General features: G+C 40.3%; 2 protein-coding genes across 2 annotated transcripts in view; one reads left to right on the plus strand and one right to left on the minus strand.

The window, feature by feature from the left end:
• LOC131972790 (pro-neuregulin-4, membrane-bound isoform-like) lies at positions 1 to 1,029 on the minus strand. The gene is made up of 5 exons (XM_059334508.1): positions 958 to 1,029; positions 728 to 763; positions 550 to 643; positions 226 to 378; positions 1 to 73 (listed from the first exon to the last, which is right to left on the minus strand). Exons 2-5 carry the CDS (start codon positions 735 to 737, stop codon positions 1 to 3), a joined length of 330 nt encoding a protein of 109 aa, XP_059190491.1. The 5' UTR covers positions 738 to 763; positions 958 to 1,029.
• Positions 1,030 to 3,894: 2,865 nt separating this feature from the next.
• The window catches only part of tmem266 (transmembrane protein 266), a 30,055-nt gene continuing 14,592 nt past the window's right edge, over positions 3,895 to 19,357 (plus strand). The window contains exons 1-3 of the mRNA XM_059335012.1: positions 3,895 to 4,487; positions 5,845 to 5,953; positions 14,353 to 14,541. Of these exons, the coding sequence (XP_059190995.1) occupies positions 5,940 to 5,953; positions 14,353 to 14,541 (203 nt within the window). The 5' untranslated portion in view covers positions 3,895 to 4,487; positions 5,845 to 5,939. The remainder of the gene's footprint in view (positions 4,488 to 5,844; positions 5,954 to 14,352; positions 14,542 to 19,357) is intronic.

Raw genomic sequence — 19,357 nt, forward strand, 5'->3', positions numbered from 1 at the left:
TCATACTCTGGATTTTACTCTCCAATACTGTTGTGGTTTGTTCTGTTGACTCTGTTGCTTGGCTTTCAGCATCCTGTGGACAAAAGTAATGCTTATTAAAAAATAAATTTCAGCTGAAGTACAATATTACCAAGACTATATAACAGATAATACACTTCCACGTCCTAATGCTATTTTTATACACCTTGAGCACTTTTGGTAATCCTAAATCCGTAATGTACTTACTTGCGTACGTAGTAGATAACAACTGCTACCACCACTAAGATGAGGAGGGCAACAATGACCACGGCTGCAATTAACCCTGCTTTCTCTGCATTGGTGGAGGCGCTGAAGAGGTGATACTGGTCGCATCGGCTGCCTTTGTAATTTTCATTGCACCTGATTTAAGATAGGATGTTCAAAAATGTAGGCAGCATGTCAGCACAGAGGAATTTGTCAAGAATGTTGACACATTGTCACATCAACAGATATTCCTACAGAAAAGTTAAAGATTCCATAAGACTCATTCTTGTTCCAAAGACAATTGAAAGGTTTTTTAATTTAACTTACACACAGGAGAGAGTGTTCACGGAAGGTATTTTATAGCATGTTCCTCCATTCATGCAGTAGGTGGCCTCCTGCCCATCACAAAGCTCTCCATGGCCTACGCAGACATATAACAACATTTTAGAAACTGGGCTGAATAGTCACTTTTTTTGCTGTTTTTCTGATCAGTTTTTATAATTACCTGCCATCATTTGGACTGTTTTTTTCTTCCTGCTTCCTGAAAACACAAGAAACATTTTTGCCTCAGAAAAGAAAGTAATCTTTCACCTCTAAGGAAAGCATTCCACTTATGAAAACAAAGCTGCTTAAATAAACAGTTTCTTAGTCTGAAAGGCGACATGAGCTAATATTGCATTGTGAGAGGAATATATTGTTACCCTAAGTGAAGTAGATCAAAAAATCTGTCCTTACCTGCTCGTGAAATCCCAGCTTTTTGTCGTTAGGGCAGGTTCCCGAGGTGAATCATAGTGACGCTTCAGAGTTGCTCCTAACTTCTTTTTGTTGGAGCTGAAGGCACTTTCATGTGGGCGTGTTCCTCCCTTTGGCCTAAAAAAATGTTGTGATTGCAGTTTGTCCACATTGTAAATGGCAAGCTAAGCGTCAGGATACCAGCTTCTGATTGTAGGTAATTTGTTAGTGTGTCATAAATAGCGTCATGAGCAATACATACAGAGCTATGGGAGGTCTAAAAAAAGTCTTAAGTCATTTTGACAACGTTAACTTTTGGACTAACAGATTAAGACTGAGTATACATTACATTTTGTTTTTGTTCTCAGAGGTTTAGTTGCATCATGAGATCAAGCAGAGGATGGGTGAGGAAATCACCTGTTGTGCATGTGAGCTCAGCATGTCTGGGTTTGGTAAGAAGGAGCTGAATGATTGGTATGCAAAGAAGGCATGAATGGAATCGTGGGAACTTTTTTGTAGTCTAAGAACATCGCACCACTTCCTTCAGACAGATAATTACTGTTGTATGCTCTAAACCGTTAGCTGATTCATCAACTGGTCATTTTTAATTGTTTACTGCACTCCAGGAGTCGAAGAAGTATTCAAATCATTCACTTAAGTAAAAGCAGAAACCCTTCAATAAAAAAATGGAAGGCAACAAAATGCGCTTTAAGTAAAAAGTAACAGAGTGGAATTCAGAGTTGAAACTCTTAGTGTTATATTGGATCAGTATCATTAATGTATTAAGATGTAAGTGGTTCTTTAATGTTGCTGTTGGTCAGGGGGGAGTGAATTTTAATTCGTTCATATATTTTATGTAGTTTAATCTGTAACACTTGATCATATTTTATAAACTAATCACATGATTTTTTTTTTTTTTAAATGTATTTTTTTGGGCTTTTTCATGCTTTTAATGGACAGGATAGTTGAAGAGAGACAGGAAACAGGGGGCAGAGAGAGGGGAATGACATGCAGTAAAGGGCCGTCCGATGCGGGACTCGAACCGGGGTTTTATGTGAAATCTTAAACTGAAAAGCAACTACCTCTTAAAGTGAAAAGTATAAAGTAGCATCAACTGGAAAAACTAAAATAAAGTAAGGCTTAGGAACAGCACTTATACTTAATTGATTTTCACGATTGCTGCTTTCTTATCAATAAATTGTGGTGTTTTGAGCAATTTCATGATCATGCAATCATGGCAAGGCCTTTTCCAGGTTATACAGACTTCAATCAAGTGGTATTGCGGAGGTTCTAAATTGATTTTGAGGACATTTCTCTTTAGTGTTTGCTCATTTACTGAGATTCTCATACAGGTGTTGTTATCCTCCTCCAGCATAAAAATCTATCTTTAAGATACTATAGTCGATCACAAGAGCCCCTCAGTGGACCACTTACCTGCTAGAAGATGGCTATGGGAAATCTGGACCAAAATCAATTTATTAACTTGTAAAAAACTAAAAATTGCAATTGCAGACGAATTGAGTTATTTTAGATCTTATTAGAAAGTGAGAACCTCATGAGCATTTATTTACAGGGTCCTATGGGTGATGGAAATCTTCGAAAACACTATTTTAATGTGGTGTTTTTCAGTGTTTAAGTAGCCTAGTGCTTGGAATTTTTATTGAAAAAGACTATATAGGATGCCAAGCCTACTGACAAACATGTCACACATTTTAAACATGACACGTTTTTCATAAAATCTTTCACCCTTCTGTAGCTGTCACTATACATAATTCTGGTTGTTTATAGCACAGTTATCTCATTTAAACTGATGAAAAAGTGAAATAATTGGTTTACTACACATACTGTATGTACTGTATATAAATATGTGATTTACCAGACATGTAAGGTGCTGGAAAATGCTCCTTGAAAATGCTTATAAAGTGCTTGAATTTGCCATTTATAAAGGTTCAAGAACCCTGTATTTACTAACCTTTCAAACAGCATTATCACCAAACAGAGAAATTAACCCCTGTCAGGTATTTTTTTATTTTCTGGCAACCAAAAAGGTTCTGCTTTTGCCCTAATGAGTGTGGTTAAATATATTAACCATTATATTAACCTTATTAGGAAATTGGGTAACGTTTTATAATAAAGTCCTTAATAACCATTAATTAACAAGTAATAAGGCATTGTTCTTGCTTTAGATCCGGTAGTTGCAAAAAGCATAGTTAACTTATAGTTAACTTATAATAGATGAGCAATAAAGTATATTTTAATATCAATAAGCAAACAAAATAAGATTAATAAAGGCATGGCAAAGACATAATGGGTGGGTCATGAGTGTTTGTAATGCCACTATTAACACTTATATAAGCTTATAAACACACAATAATGTTAATAAGCATCTTGTAAGGACTTACAAGGGCCTTATTACTTGTTAATTAATGGTTATTACAAGGACCTTAATATAAAGCCTTACCGGAAATTGTAGTATATTTTTTTCTGTGTGTGTGTGTGTGTGTGTGAGAGAGAGAGAGAGAGAGAGAGAGAGAGAGAGAGAGAGAGAGAGAGAGAGAGAGAGAGAGAGAGAGAGTCAAATAATGCAGGGTTCATTGCAAATATTTAAACAATATTTATATTTCACAATATTTAGAATAATATTTCTGTGTGTGTGTGTGTGTGTGTGTGTGTGTGTGTGTGTGTGTGTGTGTGCGGGGCCTAATTCCTGCGTTACATTTTTAAGAACTCAAATATCTCAGCAAGGCTACCTGGGAACACCACAGTGACGCTGCAGCCTAATAAATGTTATTAAACAGAGCAAGCTCAGTCATCATCATAAACACACCACAGAAACACTTGAGGTCACTGTAAGAGTATTAGGGATTTTTTTTTTTCGTGCGGGTGGGTTGTTATCGCGAGGAAGTCTGAAGCTCAAGAGGTGAAGTGAAGCGAGAGTGTTTTTCTACGTCGACGCTTCCAGGGTGGCATAGAAAGAGGGATGTCTGCAGGCTCTCGTGGCTCGATAGGAATATTCGACTTACATATGATTACATATGATTTATTTGATGTTACTGTGTGTGTGTGAATCTCGCCCGCGTTGGCAGCGCTGCTCTTCACAACATCTGTAGCCGCTGGAATCCCGTTTTCAGCACCTGGACAGCTCCCGGTCGTGAACCTCTTGTTCTTATTATCGGGCACATGGAGTCCCTGGTGTGATTGTGGGGGAAGCCCCTGCAAGCACATTATGCCTCCCTCCGATAACATGTCGTTATCTTCCTGATTCAGTGACAGCCCCTCGTCGTCTCCGCTGAAGGATGCTGCTTTCAGTCCGGAGTAGGTGTTTTCGTCGTGCGCTGTCTTCTGAGAGGCGATACGGGTGCTTGGCCAACGCAAATTTAAGGGGAATCGCAGCCTACACACAGCAAGATCCGAGCTTCCCTCACACTGATCATCATCATCATCATCATCGGCGAGAAGGGAGATATTACCATCATCACTGCGAGGGCAAAGGAGTCACGACCATACTTTACACAATGTAGAAAACATAAGAGGTTAGTGTGTCTTCTTTTCGCCTGTGTGTAGATTCAAAACTGATGCATTTGTGTTGGTTTGAAGAAGAACGTGTGGCCTCTAAGCACAGTGGGGAAATGTTAACAGCACCATAACTGTTTATGTAGCTACGACTTTATTGCAAAGGCATCTTGATTAGGTGAAATGCAGGAAGAATGGACAGAGGTGGCCCAAAATGCTTGTTTCCTGAAATGAAAATAGGAAAAAATGCTGCCTTCATGTGGACAGCAACCTCCGCTGATGAAGCACTTACTGTAGAGTATACTTATAGTAATAAGTGGCAGCTCAAGAAGCTGATTGTGAAATCTATTGTGATTTACTCAAGTCAAGGAATAGTAGAAACAATCTTTAAACCCACATGCCTTTCTAGTCACCTCTAAAGTGATTCCTTGCAGAAAGTGAAGAACCTACTGTTATGGCTGTGTGACTCTCTTCTCATCTGATGACCGGATCAATATCTTTTTCCCCCTTATTATGCTAAATATCACATTTTTTTGGTGCTGCAGTGAAATAGTGTAACTCTCAGCCCTGGAATGACCTGTGCTGATTTATCCTGAGTAGCATTTAATCTGCTGTGCTTCACTACATTACTCTGCTGCAGCTGTGAATGCTGACTCTTCACCTCTCCATGTCTGAAGGTTTTCACTGTGCCTCTATGGGTCACACACACTACCCAGGATATATGAAATATTGTCTAAATAATGAAGGTGTGAACAATGCAAATATATTATCATCAGTTAATCGTTAATCCCTTGTTGACAGCTGATTATACAGTCCAACATGAAAAACTCAGCTTTTTTTTGTAATAATGGACATTTTATGTTAACGGTATTGGTTTTGTGACTTCCCTGCCCGCTCATGTCATGTCTGCTCCCTGCAAAGCAGCTGGAGTGAGCTTTCACTGAACGGACTTGGACATCAATGGCTCTCTATCCTGTGGCACAAAGAGCTAGCATCCTGCTGTACTTGCTATGCAAGAGGTGTGATGTTCCTCAGCCCCCGATTCACAGAGCGGAGCGTATATTGGAGGAGATTTAAAATCCATTACAGTTTAGTGCTCCCCAGGAAAATAGTTGAACAGAGCAAAGCTAAAGCTGAAGTTAGGACAGTGTGCCTTCAGGAAAAGCACGGATACTTCATTGATAATTTTGCATGGATTTGTGTTACAACTCAACTGTGTATAGATATTTCACGATTTTGAGATTAAATGTTCATTTTTTATCTTGGAAATAGCAGTTGGCTCTGAAGCTCCCAATAATGTCTCACAACCTTTCCCAGCAGGTTAAATTTTCCCATGATTTCTGTAGTAATAACACTGTTCTTTTATATTTTCTATAGGTTTGATAGGAGCCAGGTCTCTGCAGTGGTGAAATCACGTTTCACACTTGGGGTCATTTAGTGTGGACGTCTATTTGCAGCAACAAGACCTCAACATGAGCAACCCCCAGTAAGTATATCACCCGTCAGAGCCTTGTTTGAAACCATGTCTGAGAGATTGTGAAATCTTAAATCTCTATTTATGAACATGTAGTCTTATGCAAAGGGATTCTCAGCGTGGTAGGGTGTGATTAGCAGAAAGGGACCTGCATATTCTCATGCCCCTCCTGCGAATGACTTTGAACAGGGATCAGCGGGAAAGCGGAGCCAGGCCTCGTCCGGCGTCTCAGAGTGGGAGAGAGCGGCTGGCCATCTCTAGTCTCCACTGGCATCTCTTAGCATTCAGGAGGGATGCTCACTTGTCATCTTCTCTTATTAATAATTACTCTGTGTGTGGTCCTCCAGACAGCCCCTGCATTCTGATGACAGCCAGGGCTGGGGCTAAGAGAAGGGAAAAGAGGGAGCAGAGGGAATGGAGTGGAGTGGGAGGAGGTGGAGTGGAGTAGAGTGGAGTGGAGTGAAGGGTGAATGCAAAATGGGTTCAGTCAGCTGCATCTTCTGGTTAAAGGCACAGGATGCTGCTTCCAACCAGAAGAGATCTCTGTCCGGGCCTCAGACCAGCAGATTAGTGCAGCTGATGGTTGATTCCATTTGAATGTTTGTGCAAAACATCTGTAACCAGATAATATAGAGAATGCGTTGACTGGTTAGTAGCACAAAAGCATGATTTAATGCTGGTTGACTCTCTGTGAAGTGACAGATGGGAAACTCTCATGCAGAGAAAGGTCTTTGGAGTTATTTTCACCCCTGCTCTCTTGACTTGATGCTGCTGTAAATCCCCTTTCTCTCTCTCTCTCTCTCTCTCGCTCTCTCTCTCTCTCTGTCTCTCTCAGTCTCTCTCCCTCTGTAGCCCTGTATAGCATCTCTGCTGTAAAAACAGTGGGAGGCGGGAATTATTAGATGCTCAAACACAATAAATTAAAAGGAATTGTCTTACATTTCATAGAAAACAGCCTTACAAGCATATTTTTCAACATAAAAGATGCAGAAACACTGACTCCCTGTGTGGTCTGTATGGAGCTGTTTGTACATTTTCTTTCTAATTCAGCACACAAAGAGCGAACACCACACACCCTGAGGAGCCCAGTGGCTTTGAAACGGGTCAGCTAACATTTACTGTAACTAACCTCAGTGCCACGTGATGCAGTGCCCCGCTGCTCTTAATGTCTCTCCATAATGAAGCCCTCCAATCACTAGAATAAAGTCTGCTGATTAGCAGGTCACTGATAAGCAAATATTGTCAATTTTCATCATACTGATTTTTCAATCGTCTCTGTTGGAATAGCAGTTTTATGTTTATGGTAAATTAATATGAAACATTTTTGATTTGGTGTTATTTTTGCTCAAATTCAGGGTTTCTAGTCTAATAAGGTGCTGCTTAATATTTGGGCTGTAGTGTTTCACTGTTATCTAGTATAATTGAGTGTTTTCCCTACTAAAATATAAAATAGCCCTTTTCAAAACATAAACATAGATTCATTTTTAAGATAATACATTAGTTCACTTAACTGCATGGTTTAAAGAAGTCGCTTTTCAATTATTATTATTATTATTACTAATATTATTATTATTATTATTATTATTATTTTCATTATTGTCAACAAGCAGCAACCATCATAGCTGAAAAACGGAGCAAACGCAAAAGTGCCAAAAAGCATGAATGGCCAGTTTAGGCCGTCTCCAGAAGTGAGTTAATTCCTCAAGACTCCTAATTTCAAAATGCCCACCTTTATAGCAGAAACAAACATGTTTACAAAAGAAAAATGGTGGTTTTGGTCTTTCTAGCTAATTTCTTCCCATTCATGACAACTGTACGGGGGATTAACTTTTATATAACTCACCCATTTAAATTTTATTAAGGCTTAAAGCCATAGATAATTAAGGACAGGGTGGCTTTGAGTGACAGGCGGGTGCCATCACAGGTGGTGTGTTTCAGCATCCAGGCTTTATTCAGCCTGTCTCAGCTCTCTGTCCATTTTTGGAAGGTAGGCGGAGTCTGGCACTGTAAAGATGCCGACAGCCAGAGCCACAACACTGAGCTTCACAATGGCTCTTTAGAAACCTTTGGTTGACGCTAGGAAGACTACATTCATATTTTTTACAGTCTATAATTAATCTATTAATAATCAACCAAAACCAACAATTAATTGTTACTACTTACAAATATTGCCTGTGTAGCCAAAACTTGATATACTGTTTATTCTTATTTCTTTGTGCTATAGACCTTAGTTGTCCAAAAACTTTTTAAAACACAAATAAAATGAGCCACACTGTTGCTCAGAATGTCATGTTCCTCCATCATGACGAACCTGGGCTTTATAGTTTATTTTGAGTCTATCTCATATCCCAGCCTTTTTTGCAGTTAATACCCACTAGTGCATCAAATGTGTATTTATCCTCTGCTGAAAATAGTCCTCAACAGAAGCATTACTCCACAAAAAAACAACAGTGCCAAGCTGTTTTAATAAATATATTGAAATTTGCCCTTTTCTTTAAAAAAAAATAATATAATAATTTAACTATGTTTTTGTGACCTGTTTTTAAGATGTACTTTTTCAATGAGAATTAACAGACTTGGGACTGAGTGCCAAGGACAGGCTAGGAAAGTAGGAAAATATTGATTTGAAAAATATAGACGAATGACTGCCTTACCCTTTAAAGTGTTACTGTGTTTGGATTTTCCAACATATTACTTGAATGTCTGCAGAGTAAATCTTAATGTTTCATGTTTTACCGTCTCTGCCTGTTAATTGAGTTGATTTGGACACAAAGCGACAGCTGAAACATTTCCTCCATTAACAATAAAAAAGAAGACTCCAAAGACCAACAAAACACATTCACTCTTCATTGATGCAGTGGAATTGTGTTCTGCTGTAATTTCCCCTTGGACCACGAAGGAGCAGCCATTGCCTAAAAGATCTGATCTTACAAATGTACCATTGTGTCAGGAGCTTGTGTCAGGGCTGCTGTTTGCGGCTGCTGCTGGGAAATCTGGACGGTTCCCATATAAGTGATTTGGCACATTGGTCCCGCTTTCCTGATGATATCAGGGCAGTGAATTGCTGTGCACCGAGGAGTAGCCAAGTGTCCGTATACAAACTTATTGGGTAAGACAGAATGGCTGGGTTGTAGACAGCTGGCCAGAAATACCGTGGCAGTGAGCACTCAGAATGACAATGATACCGATGCCCTCTGCAAACCACCAGTTCATGCTGAGGAAGCACTTTAAAATCCACTGAAGTGACAGGAGCAGAGAATGTATAGCTCAGAATAGGTGATTTAAAATATAATGAGACAGGCATCAATCCCAACCCTTATCACCTTGATAGAATAGCTGTATTATACTCTGTTTGATCGTTGTTGTCCTGGGTTGAAGTGCATCACATTAAAAAGACCATAAGCCATGGTCAGTGTTTATTTATTGGCCGTTATTTATCTATAGAAAGTTATATAGCTGCTGTATAGTCACACCTGAGAGCTGAAGGTTGAGTGGCTGTGCTGTAGGACATGTCTGCTACAGTTTTACAGCCATTGTGGGGAATTTGAAATAAAGACCACTCAGCCACAACTGCCTGTTATCCCAAAAGACTCTTATCTGCCAATACAATACAGGGAAAAGTCGGGAGCTGATGTCGGTCATCTCAAACTTGTCTCACATACAAGTCTGTTTAACTAAATAATGAAAAAGTATGAAGTACTGAACAATATAACTTGACCACATTCATGAGGCATTTAATGTCCTGAAGTTTAAAAAGAGGGAGATTAAATGAATGTTGATTTTAATCTAGACTTGAAGGACTCCTTCACCCTCAAAAGGAACCTTTGTATATCAATTACTCACCCTGTGTTACCTGGAATTCTTGAGGAGGCATTTTTTGCCCTTCAGCTTCACTAAAGTGAGACCATGATGTGTTTTGGATAGGCGGCCTTTATTTACAAAAGTGGGCCCTGAAGAAAAAGTTTGTTAACCACTGCCTAAATATCGTGGAGGCATGTGAGAAAAATATTTTAAACGTTTTCTTCACAAATTCAAGGTAGCACAAAGCAACTGATATACAAATGGTCCTTTTGCAAGTGAATGATTCCTTTGACTTTACAAAATACTAAGAACGGACTCACTCTGAACTGACAGTTAACACGGCCCCAGCTACAGCCCTGGAAGTTAACACACTCCCTCCTGATGTCTCACATCAGCATTGTATTGTAGTTTTATTTTTTTCAAACCTTGGACATGTGTCCTAACAGGCTTAGACTCCGACAGTAGTGCTCTGAATGCAAGATGGGAAAAAATAAAACTTTGTCATAGAGCTAAACCAAATACATCACCGGAAAGGTCTTGGCCTGGAGAGTAACATATATCAATTTGAAGGTTCTATAATATTCTTGCTTTGAGATATTGACCCTTGAACCTTAACCTTGGGGCATATTTGAAGGATTATAACTAAGAGACAAAAGGGGTTACAGACATGAGACCTACTGTTATAGAAAGTTGTTGACATGGACTATAATGTGAGCATAGTCAGTAAGGAGTGGGGGTGGGGGGCTTTAGGATATGCTGAAAAAATAAAAAATCCCCTATTGAACAAGATAGCAAATATTGTCCTCTTGACCTCTCTTTAGAACTTATGTCGACATCAGCACCATAGTTGTAGTTCTTCCGTTTCAGGGTTAGGGTTGTGTTAACATATTTCTACCCAATATATTGAATATCACACACTGTCTAATAAATAATTATACTGCATGTATTATTATCTATGCTAAAAAAAGACAACAATGTTTGTTTAATGAAGATATTTTAACTAAAGCAGGAGAGCAGCGCCGACTGCTTTGCTCACGAAATGGAATGGAGCCCGAGGCATTTACAGTGAAGCGTGATTCAATGAGATCGCACCACATCTGGTAGGATCGCACAACACATCCGGTAGATTACAAAATAAAACAGCGGACAAATCTGGTCGTAAGTCGTCACTTTGTCAACAGTAGTGTCTCCCGCTGCAATAGAATAATATGTTGATCAGCAAATCAACCTCAGACACCATGTAATGGGCGAAGGTTTGATCCGTTAAATACACAGAGGATCAGGGAGATTTCAAAATAAAACACAGAGGATCGTCTTTTTATGGCAAGATCTTCGTCACAAAGTGATTATGTACATTCACTGAATGAATATTTAGAAAATAAAACATATATTTCTCGCTAGAAATGTAATCAAAATCCATTTTTATGCAGAAACTATCAAAATATTGATTTTTTTCACAAAAAATTTGAGAACTGTTGAACATGTTTTTTGTTCTGACCGCCGAAACCTTGAAAGTCACGTGACTTGGACACAAACAAATAGGAAAAAATATAAATGGAATAGCCACGGGATATGATTGTCATTAACTTGCATTGTAGCTAAATCCATGTCAGTTTCACGGAAATTTTAGTGATTCCGTGGCTATTCCACGGATTTTGAGTTAAGCAAATCCGTTGCTATTTCACGGATTTCTGTGAGACCATGTTGATTTGAAGCCCCTTTATGTGTGCTGGTGTTACAATTCTGAGTAAAAAGATGTAATTTACTTTTACTTTCTGTTGAGTTCAGCAGTATTGGACTTCTGTGGTGTTTGAGAATGTTTCTCACAGGCAGCTGCAGAAAAGTGAGGCTAGAATAGATTACAAGTGAGATTCATTTAAGCTCCAGATCTATAGAATCACTGAGTATTGCCAAGAAGATGTTCCTATTGAACATGTCCAAGTGAAAAAGGGCATTTGGGTATGTATTTCCATGAGATGTGCTCCTGAGGAGCGTCTCTGAATGGAGAGAGATATTCAGCTATACCTTGGTGTGACTGACAAAGATAAAGAGGAATGAAGGGAACCCCATCAATCAGACCATTAATAATGAAACCATGTTAAACTAATCACATGTTTTCTTAGTTTTGTATTCAAGGTAAATGTTGTGACGATGTTGTGTCACTAAATTGTTCGAGTCAGAGCTGGAAAGGAGAGATCACAGCAGGCTAATATATTTTTAATTTATTGATAACTGCATGGTGAATTATAGTGATGTAATTTATTAATTTTATTTAATTATAATTACTTTAATAGCTGTACGGAAAAGATGGAAATTAATGAAACATTGTACTTTAACCAGTTTTATGTTGCATTATAATATAATATAGCAGGTACTACAGTCTTAAGATATAGCTGTTAGAACAACAACATATAAAACAAAACCAGACCACTATTTAGAAACATTAGCTTGTGCAGATGCATGAAGCATGTTTTTGTGCCTCTCAGCCTTCATGATAAGCCTCAGCTCTTACTCTGTATGGGTGCAAGATTTCCCTCCCAGCCATGCATGCTCTATGTTAACCTTTTTGCTTTCTTGTGGCGTTTGCTAATATCACATGGCTCTGAAAAAGCTCTGAGCCTTTAGCATGCTACTGGCTGTCCTTGCCTGCATTGTTGAAGGGAGCAGGGTGTTCAGATGTGAAGCCTCCACTCCCTCCCCAGGATGGCAACCAGCCACTCCACTGGGCTCTGCACATAATGGCTCCTGGCCTGCTCTGTGATTGTCTGGAAATGTGATTTTGATGCACTAAACAGTTTGTGTCTGTCATGACTGATTAGCGTCCTTGTTGCGGTTGGTCAGAGGTGCCAAGTCCACAGATAACTCTGGGATGCGCAGGCGTGTTTCGTGGCAGGCCTGTTAATATATTGGTGTTTGACCCTTAAGCTAAACAACACATCCAGCAGGACACGCATAACAAGAGGATCAGATATTTAAAAGGGGGAAGGGCAAGAAGGACACAAGAATAAAAAACAGTTTGTGTTTCGTAGCCCTGTTGTCCCATATTAAGACAATATAGTTCAAGTGATTCTTGGTTTTCTGTGAAAATAACAAAATAACCTTTCAAGGGAGTCCATTAAACAGCTATTAGTCGAGAAGTAAGACGGAGAAAAAGAAAGACCTATTTCCAGGCCTGACTACATTAACATTTAACAGGAAGGTGGGTCTGCTCAGTGATCTTCTACTAACTGTCTCCTCCCACTCCGTTTCACCTCCAGCACAGAGGTTGTAGAATTCACCAAGCCAATGGCCTTTGTTCCTTCTGTCTTGTAATCAATGCCTTCCTCCACTGTTAAGCACTGGAGTTATTGATGTCTCCACACTGGCTGCACTGGGATGGCTGCCAAGCCGTGTGAGACTCCTGTTTCAGGGTGACTTCTCCTTGTCCGCTATTGGCTGAACTCAAAGGATCGCAGCCCTCCTGATGCATTTAAGTTTCAGGACCTCAATGGCAGATAAAATGACACTCTGTCTGGTTCTGCCCAATATAGCCCTCTATGTTCTCTCAGAGAACATAGAGGGGTTGAATCAGAATGGAGAAAAACAAAGCTGAAACAAGCTTTTTTGTGCCCTTCAATGTCATTTATCCCATTTTAAAAATAAAGTTTTCTGTTGTAGGACTATACTGCTAGTTTTGCATGTTTTTACTCATACCCATTTTATATTATTGATTTACTGCAGAATTGGGCTTCCATTGATTTCATTACTGTCAAACAGAAACTTAGTTAGTGCATGTTGTAAAATGAATGTCAGTTCTGTTGTTAACCAAGTCTGAAATATCAGGTGTTGGTGCACACCTTGAGTACATCAACATGGATAGTTTTCTAACTTAAATCTGCTGGCAACTGGGTAAATGCACCAATTTACTGTTTGCTGCATAATATTACTCATCTTAAGCAAGTTTCAAGTTTGAATTTCAGTCTGTAGTGATGAATGGAAACCAATGGCTGCCTGGGAAATATTCTAAACATCAATGGATGCTTTGGAAAGTAGTCTGAAAGAAGTGAAGCATACATGATTTGTAGTTTAAGCTGATATCTATAATCTTTTTAATCAAGAAACTGTTTATTTATTTCCATATGTGTGGAATGCATATTTTCATATTTACTGTGGCTCGTGGCTTACTCTGCTCATGAGAAATGTAGATCCACTTGTCATCACTTGCCAGGTAAATGTGCCCTTGTTGAGAGTGCCAGGAAACACTGCAAACAAGGAATTTCACACCATGTTTGTGTTTTCATTCATCAAAATTAAGCGTAGTCCCAGTACTTATTATCACACTCTGCTACCTGGAGCCTTTCCCAAGTAGGTGCATTGGCTAATTCAAATAAACAGCACACTTCCTCACAACCTTGCAGAACCTTGCTGAAAACTTAACACCGCTATACAGGGTGACAGCATGCAAAGACAAATTTTAACTACAGGTAACATGCAAAATCACCCATGAGTGACACAACAGATCCATCCTCTGACTGTAACGCTGCTCTGGTTGCACTCTGTGTGTGCGTGTGTGTGTGTGTGCGTGCGTGCGTGTCTGTGTGTGCGTGTCTGTGTGTGTGTGTGTGCCATAGGGCTCCCCCCAAGGCTGGAGCTTCAGAGCTGGAGGTGATCTCCCAGCAGGTGGAGGAGGACAACCAGTGCGTGGCCCCTGTCCAGCTGGTCAGCTTCGCCTACAGAGACTTGCCTTTGGCCGCCCTGGACATATCCCTCGCTGGATCCCAGCTCATCTCGAACCCGGACGAAGAGGACAACAGAGATGGGTATGTCCCACAAATCCACCACCTTTTACTTCCTGTTGTTGCTTGATAGTTCGATCACACTCAGCAAAACATCTCGAGATATGATTCTGTTATTGGTAAGAAGTACTTTAGCTAGTCTGAAACAGCAACTTGAGTGTGGTTGTGTTGAAAAAGAGGCACTGTGAAGCATATCAAGCATTAAGTTTGCAGATCCTGGGAAAATATTATATAGCAACATTATCAATTTAATCTATGATTCATTCATATACTAAAAAGACCAACATCTAATTACATTTTGATTGGTGTTTCTTATGTTTGCCATCACAGTTAAGAAGATACTAGAAATATGGTGCCGGAGACTTTGTCTCTGCTTGTTGCGTGAAAGTGCTACATCCATAATTAAGGCAGAATCGCGATTACTACAATCTATAATCTACCCTGGCAGAGAAAAGCTCCGCCGTCACTCTCTCCATTGCTTGTTATTGCACATGGTAATTACACCTGGCGTATTGAATCACCCCTCATTTTATATTAGAGTCCGGGAGTCGAGGATATTTGGCGATGAATTTATTAGTGTCACCATGTTAAATGGACAATGTCTCCACTGATGTGTTCATTTCAGCTCAATGACATAGCAATTTCTCACTACCAGACAGGCTTCTGTTCCTAATGTGGATTTGTGGCAGAAAACAAAGAGTGTTGTTAGCACCATAGCTTTCCTGAAATGTCAGAGCCCCATGGCAGTGCTGTTTCTGTCCATGAGGCCTGCTCATTCAGGGTTTGTGTTTTCTTATCACCATATCACCATGCTGCAGGCTCAGTACTCTCAGGACAGGACACGCCCCTGCTTGAGCACCCCTGTAGCAAGTGTCCATGGCTCTCCGCTCAGGAAGCGTGACTCACAACCCTTTGGCAAGCTGCGATGCTGGCATCCATGCAGAGAAAGTCGACAAACAGCATAAGCTTAATTAGAGCATCCGGCATTTCGCCATCCAAGCCCCGGTGTGTCAGCTGACCATGTCCGGCTGGACTTTGCCTGGTCTGGCCCGGTCCGGGCCGAAGACTCTGTGGGACCGAGGGTAGGGACAGATGGGTCCTGTCCCAAACACCCACTCTCTTATCGTACCTCATAGCTTTCTCACTCTGTCTTGCTCACAAAAAGGACAGAAAACACACACATAGCAATGCCACAGCAGAGGGCAGGATCTGGCAGCCCTGCAAAATTATCATCACAGTGGGCACTCTCAAATGGCACCATATGACACCGTGGTCCCCTAGGATTTGCCATCTTGAAGTGGAAAAGTCATGCAGCGCCAGGACATGTCTCTAAAGGGATTTATCAAGTCAGCAATGTGAATATTCTTTATCATGGAAAGTAAGACGGCATTCATTCCGGTCAGACAAACCCCCTCCTCACAGTCCAAGAAGTACTCAGCGGACTAGTGAAACAGTGCAACCTGACACCCTTGTGAGCGTTACGGCTTGTTCAATGAGCTTTTTAGATTGGAATTTAAAAAGGAAGATTCCTGATTTTCAGGTCACAGGCATTCCAAGACATACCTGTCATCACAGTTTCATGCACACTTTTGTCTTTTGGAAGCGCTTTTGGAAAAAGCAACATAGCCAGGTTGCCGCCACAGTTTCTGGCTCCTTTGTGACTCATGTGTGTAACATCATAGGAATGACACAAAGGCAGGATGTGTTATATGCTGCAACGTTTTAAATTAATCAAAATAATCAGAAGTCCTAATGGCAAAAGAAAAGCAATAACTGATTTACCTTTCTCTTTTGGCTCTGTGAACTATTTTTTTCTTCTGTATAGGAATGTGTAGTCACCAAGACTCCTCTGCATACTGTAGGCTAATTTTAGCACCTTGTAAATTATTGTGTGCAGGAATGCAAACCCACTTTCATTGTGTTAAAGTGGCTTTGTGCATTAATTATGGTGATTAGCAGTACAGTGTGTTTTCTCAGGCTACTATGACTTCTATTCCAGAGATGTTTTTATATCTTAGTCATCTTATTTTGATGACGTGATTCTATCCTGAGCTAGCAGATGCATGAGCTCGATCATAAAAATTGTTCCGTTTGTTGTGTTTATATTGATTTCTGGTCAGTGCTTTGGTTTGGATCTGGAAAAGCCTGATGCTCAAAGGAATGGCTTTATAAAAGAAAGGGATCATTACTAAATCTTTGATGTTGAGGCCTTGGTTTTGTTTTGTTCCATATGGTTGGGGAAAAAAAGCAGAAGAATACACACCAGAGATGCGCATTTAGTCTTGCATGGCAGCTCCTTGTGGCTCTTTATCAGGAGACGTGGGCGATCATGTAGGAGGTGGATGTTCTTGCGGACTACAAGGGGCACACACAGTCCTTGCAGATTCTGTGCAGTGGTGAGCTGGATGGAAATAATAATAGATTTTGGCAGCACCATCTTCTCCAGAACTTGCTGGAAAGTCCAAGATGAGGGCGGTGTGATTTCACATACACCTATGGTCACTTAATTATTGTCTCATCTGTATTATTTAAAAGATTCTGCGTGGATATTTTTTGTAAATTACAGAATATCCAATTTGTTTTTAATTGTGTGGATTGTTTTGTCATGTTTCTATATTTTTGATTAAACTGTAGCAACCTAACCAACGTAATACACCAATTTCAAACACATTTATTACGTCTAAGTGACACCAGCTGTTTGTGTGTGCAAAGCATAAACAAACTGTTTTCTAAATATTTTTAGACTTGAATTATTTTCAGAATTGAAAGCAACATAATGGAGTGTGCATCTGTTGCATCTATTGTTTTAATCAGAGGTTATTTTCTTTTGCCAGAAATCATTTTTGAGTGTCACCAGTACTTCCCTTCTACAGTCGTTTCAGAATATGTCATAGATCACAGCATTTAAATAGTGATAAAGCTGTGTAATTTTTTTTAAATTTTGCTTTACACAATGATGGATCCCGGCCTTCAATTGCAAAATGTGGCTCATAGAGACAGGTGTCACCCAGGAAAGGACTGAAAATTACCACAAAGAAACATATGAACTACAAGGAGACAAAAAATACTACAAAGAGATACAGAGCAGCTGCAAAGATACACATGGAGACTCACAATGACTATGAAAAGGGACATAACAAAGAAACTACAAGTAGACAAAAACTATTAATGTGATAGCTACAAAGAGACACAAGGTTGTGCGGCATTTTGCAAGTCTGTTCCACTGCCCTAATCCGCCCATGATTTTACATGTAAATTAATTTATAGTTTACATGTCTGAGCAAATGGTACAGCTCCAGGGTGGTATGTTGAGGTATTCTTCCACCTTACTTCTTATTTAGTCATTGTGACTACCAGTGTGTGAGGAGCTCAGGCTCCTAGAGAGCATCTCCCTACTCAGCCCCAGTCTCAAGACCCCGTGCTACACATCTTGCACTTGTCCTGGGTTATCATCCCCAGATCAGCCTGCTGCCCACAGCAGCAGCAGCATATGCCGTTGATCTCCAGGGGCCGGGCTGAGAGGTGTGAGGCACCGCAGCAATGACAGATGGTTCATATGGGTCAACCTGCCGCTTTGACTAGAGGAGAGGGGAGGCGGAGGAGATAAAGGGAAGGATGGAGGGAGGACGACCCTCCTCCACACTTTCATTCACAAAGCTGCCGGCTGCAGATCACAAGGAAATGGCTCCATTTGATGAATGTCATATCTGTCCATGTTGGACGGCGGTGTGGGATTAACCCTGTGCCACGTTGCATGGTGACAGCCACAGTTGCTGGCTGATAAAGTGTCGGGTGAAATGTTGGATATTAGATAAGCTTAAGTGAGCCCAGGCAAGCCTAGAGTGATTACATTACTCAACAGTGCTCAGACTTCCCCAGTTAAATAAAGTTCTCCAGTCACTCAAATGCTTCAATAATGCAGTATGTCAACATGCACATAATCAAACCTAGGTTGATAATACTCAAGGTTGAAGTATAATTGAATCATTAGTAAAAATCTTGACTGTAGAATATAGCACTGACAGACCTTGCCAGAGTCTAGTATGAATCTTGGCAGCTGCAATATTTCATGGGGCTTTGGAACCACAGCGATACTATACCTGTACTGTGCTGATGGATGTCTGAAAAGAGAGCAGGATCTCCCCCCCATCCGACCCCCCCTTCTGACTCTATTTCAAACACACAGAGGAACAGTCCTCTCAATCAAATTGGCTCTCTTGCCTGGCACCATGTGCGACACAATAGATGACATTTGAGTGCAGGGTTTGAGGGTTTGTTAATATTCACAGACATGCAAAGTGTGAGATTGCTTTTTAGGCTGAGAGCGAGAGAGATCAAGTGTCCTGGTGAAAACCCATTTATCAGGGACAGCTTGTCTGCTGCTCTGCACATGGAGCCCCATCCATCTCCATTTGCTTAGTATCTGTAGCCCATTTCTCTGGCAAAGACCAGCTCTGAGTCCCCTCTGCTTGGTTGTACCCTGCAAGTAGTGGAGAGATGATAGCTGATAGCACATGGAATCCAGTGGAAAGGTCTGGTTATACTGGGAAGCATGGATTATCATAAGAAGAAAAATGTGTTTACCTATTACTCAGAGGGAATGCTGAAGTCTAAACTTTATTTATTGGAATCGATTGGGCCTTTTTATTTTATTTGTTAATTTACCACAAGTGTTTGCTAATTCCCCAGGCGTGGGACTGTAAGAGATGAATAGCGATGAGACATGGAAGTAAAATGTACAATTGATTACCTATGATAACTTCACTTTATTCAGCATATTTATTGCTTAGCTGGTTTTGCTCTCTCAGGGCTTTTTTGGCTGTGATAGGCCAGTTCTTGT

This window comes from Centropristis striata, chromosome 6 (assembly GCF_030273125.1).
Source record: "Centropristis striata isolate RG_2023a ecotype Rhode Island chromosome 6, C.striata_1.0, whole genome shotgun sequence".
In the NCBI taxonomy this organism is placed as follows: Eukaryota; Metazoa; Chordata; class Actinopteri; order Perciformes; family Serranidae; genus Centropristis; species Centropristis striata.

Bases quoted from the DNA above. Each gene is read 5' to 3' on its own strand.
- LOC131972790 (XM_059334508.1), bottom strand. The intron at 379-549 runs GTAAGTTAAATT...ATCTTAAATCAG, and splicing joins GTGAACACTCTCTCCTGTGT to GTGCAATGAAAATTACAAAG. The intron at 74-225 runs GTAAGTACATTA...TTTTGTCCACAG, and splicing joins GTTATCTACTACGTACGCAA to GATGCTGAAAGCCAAGCAAC.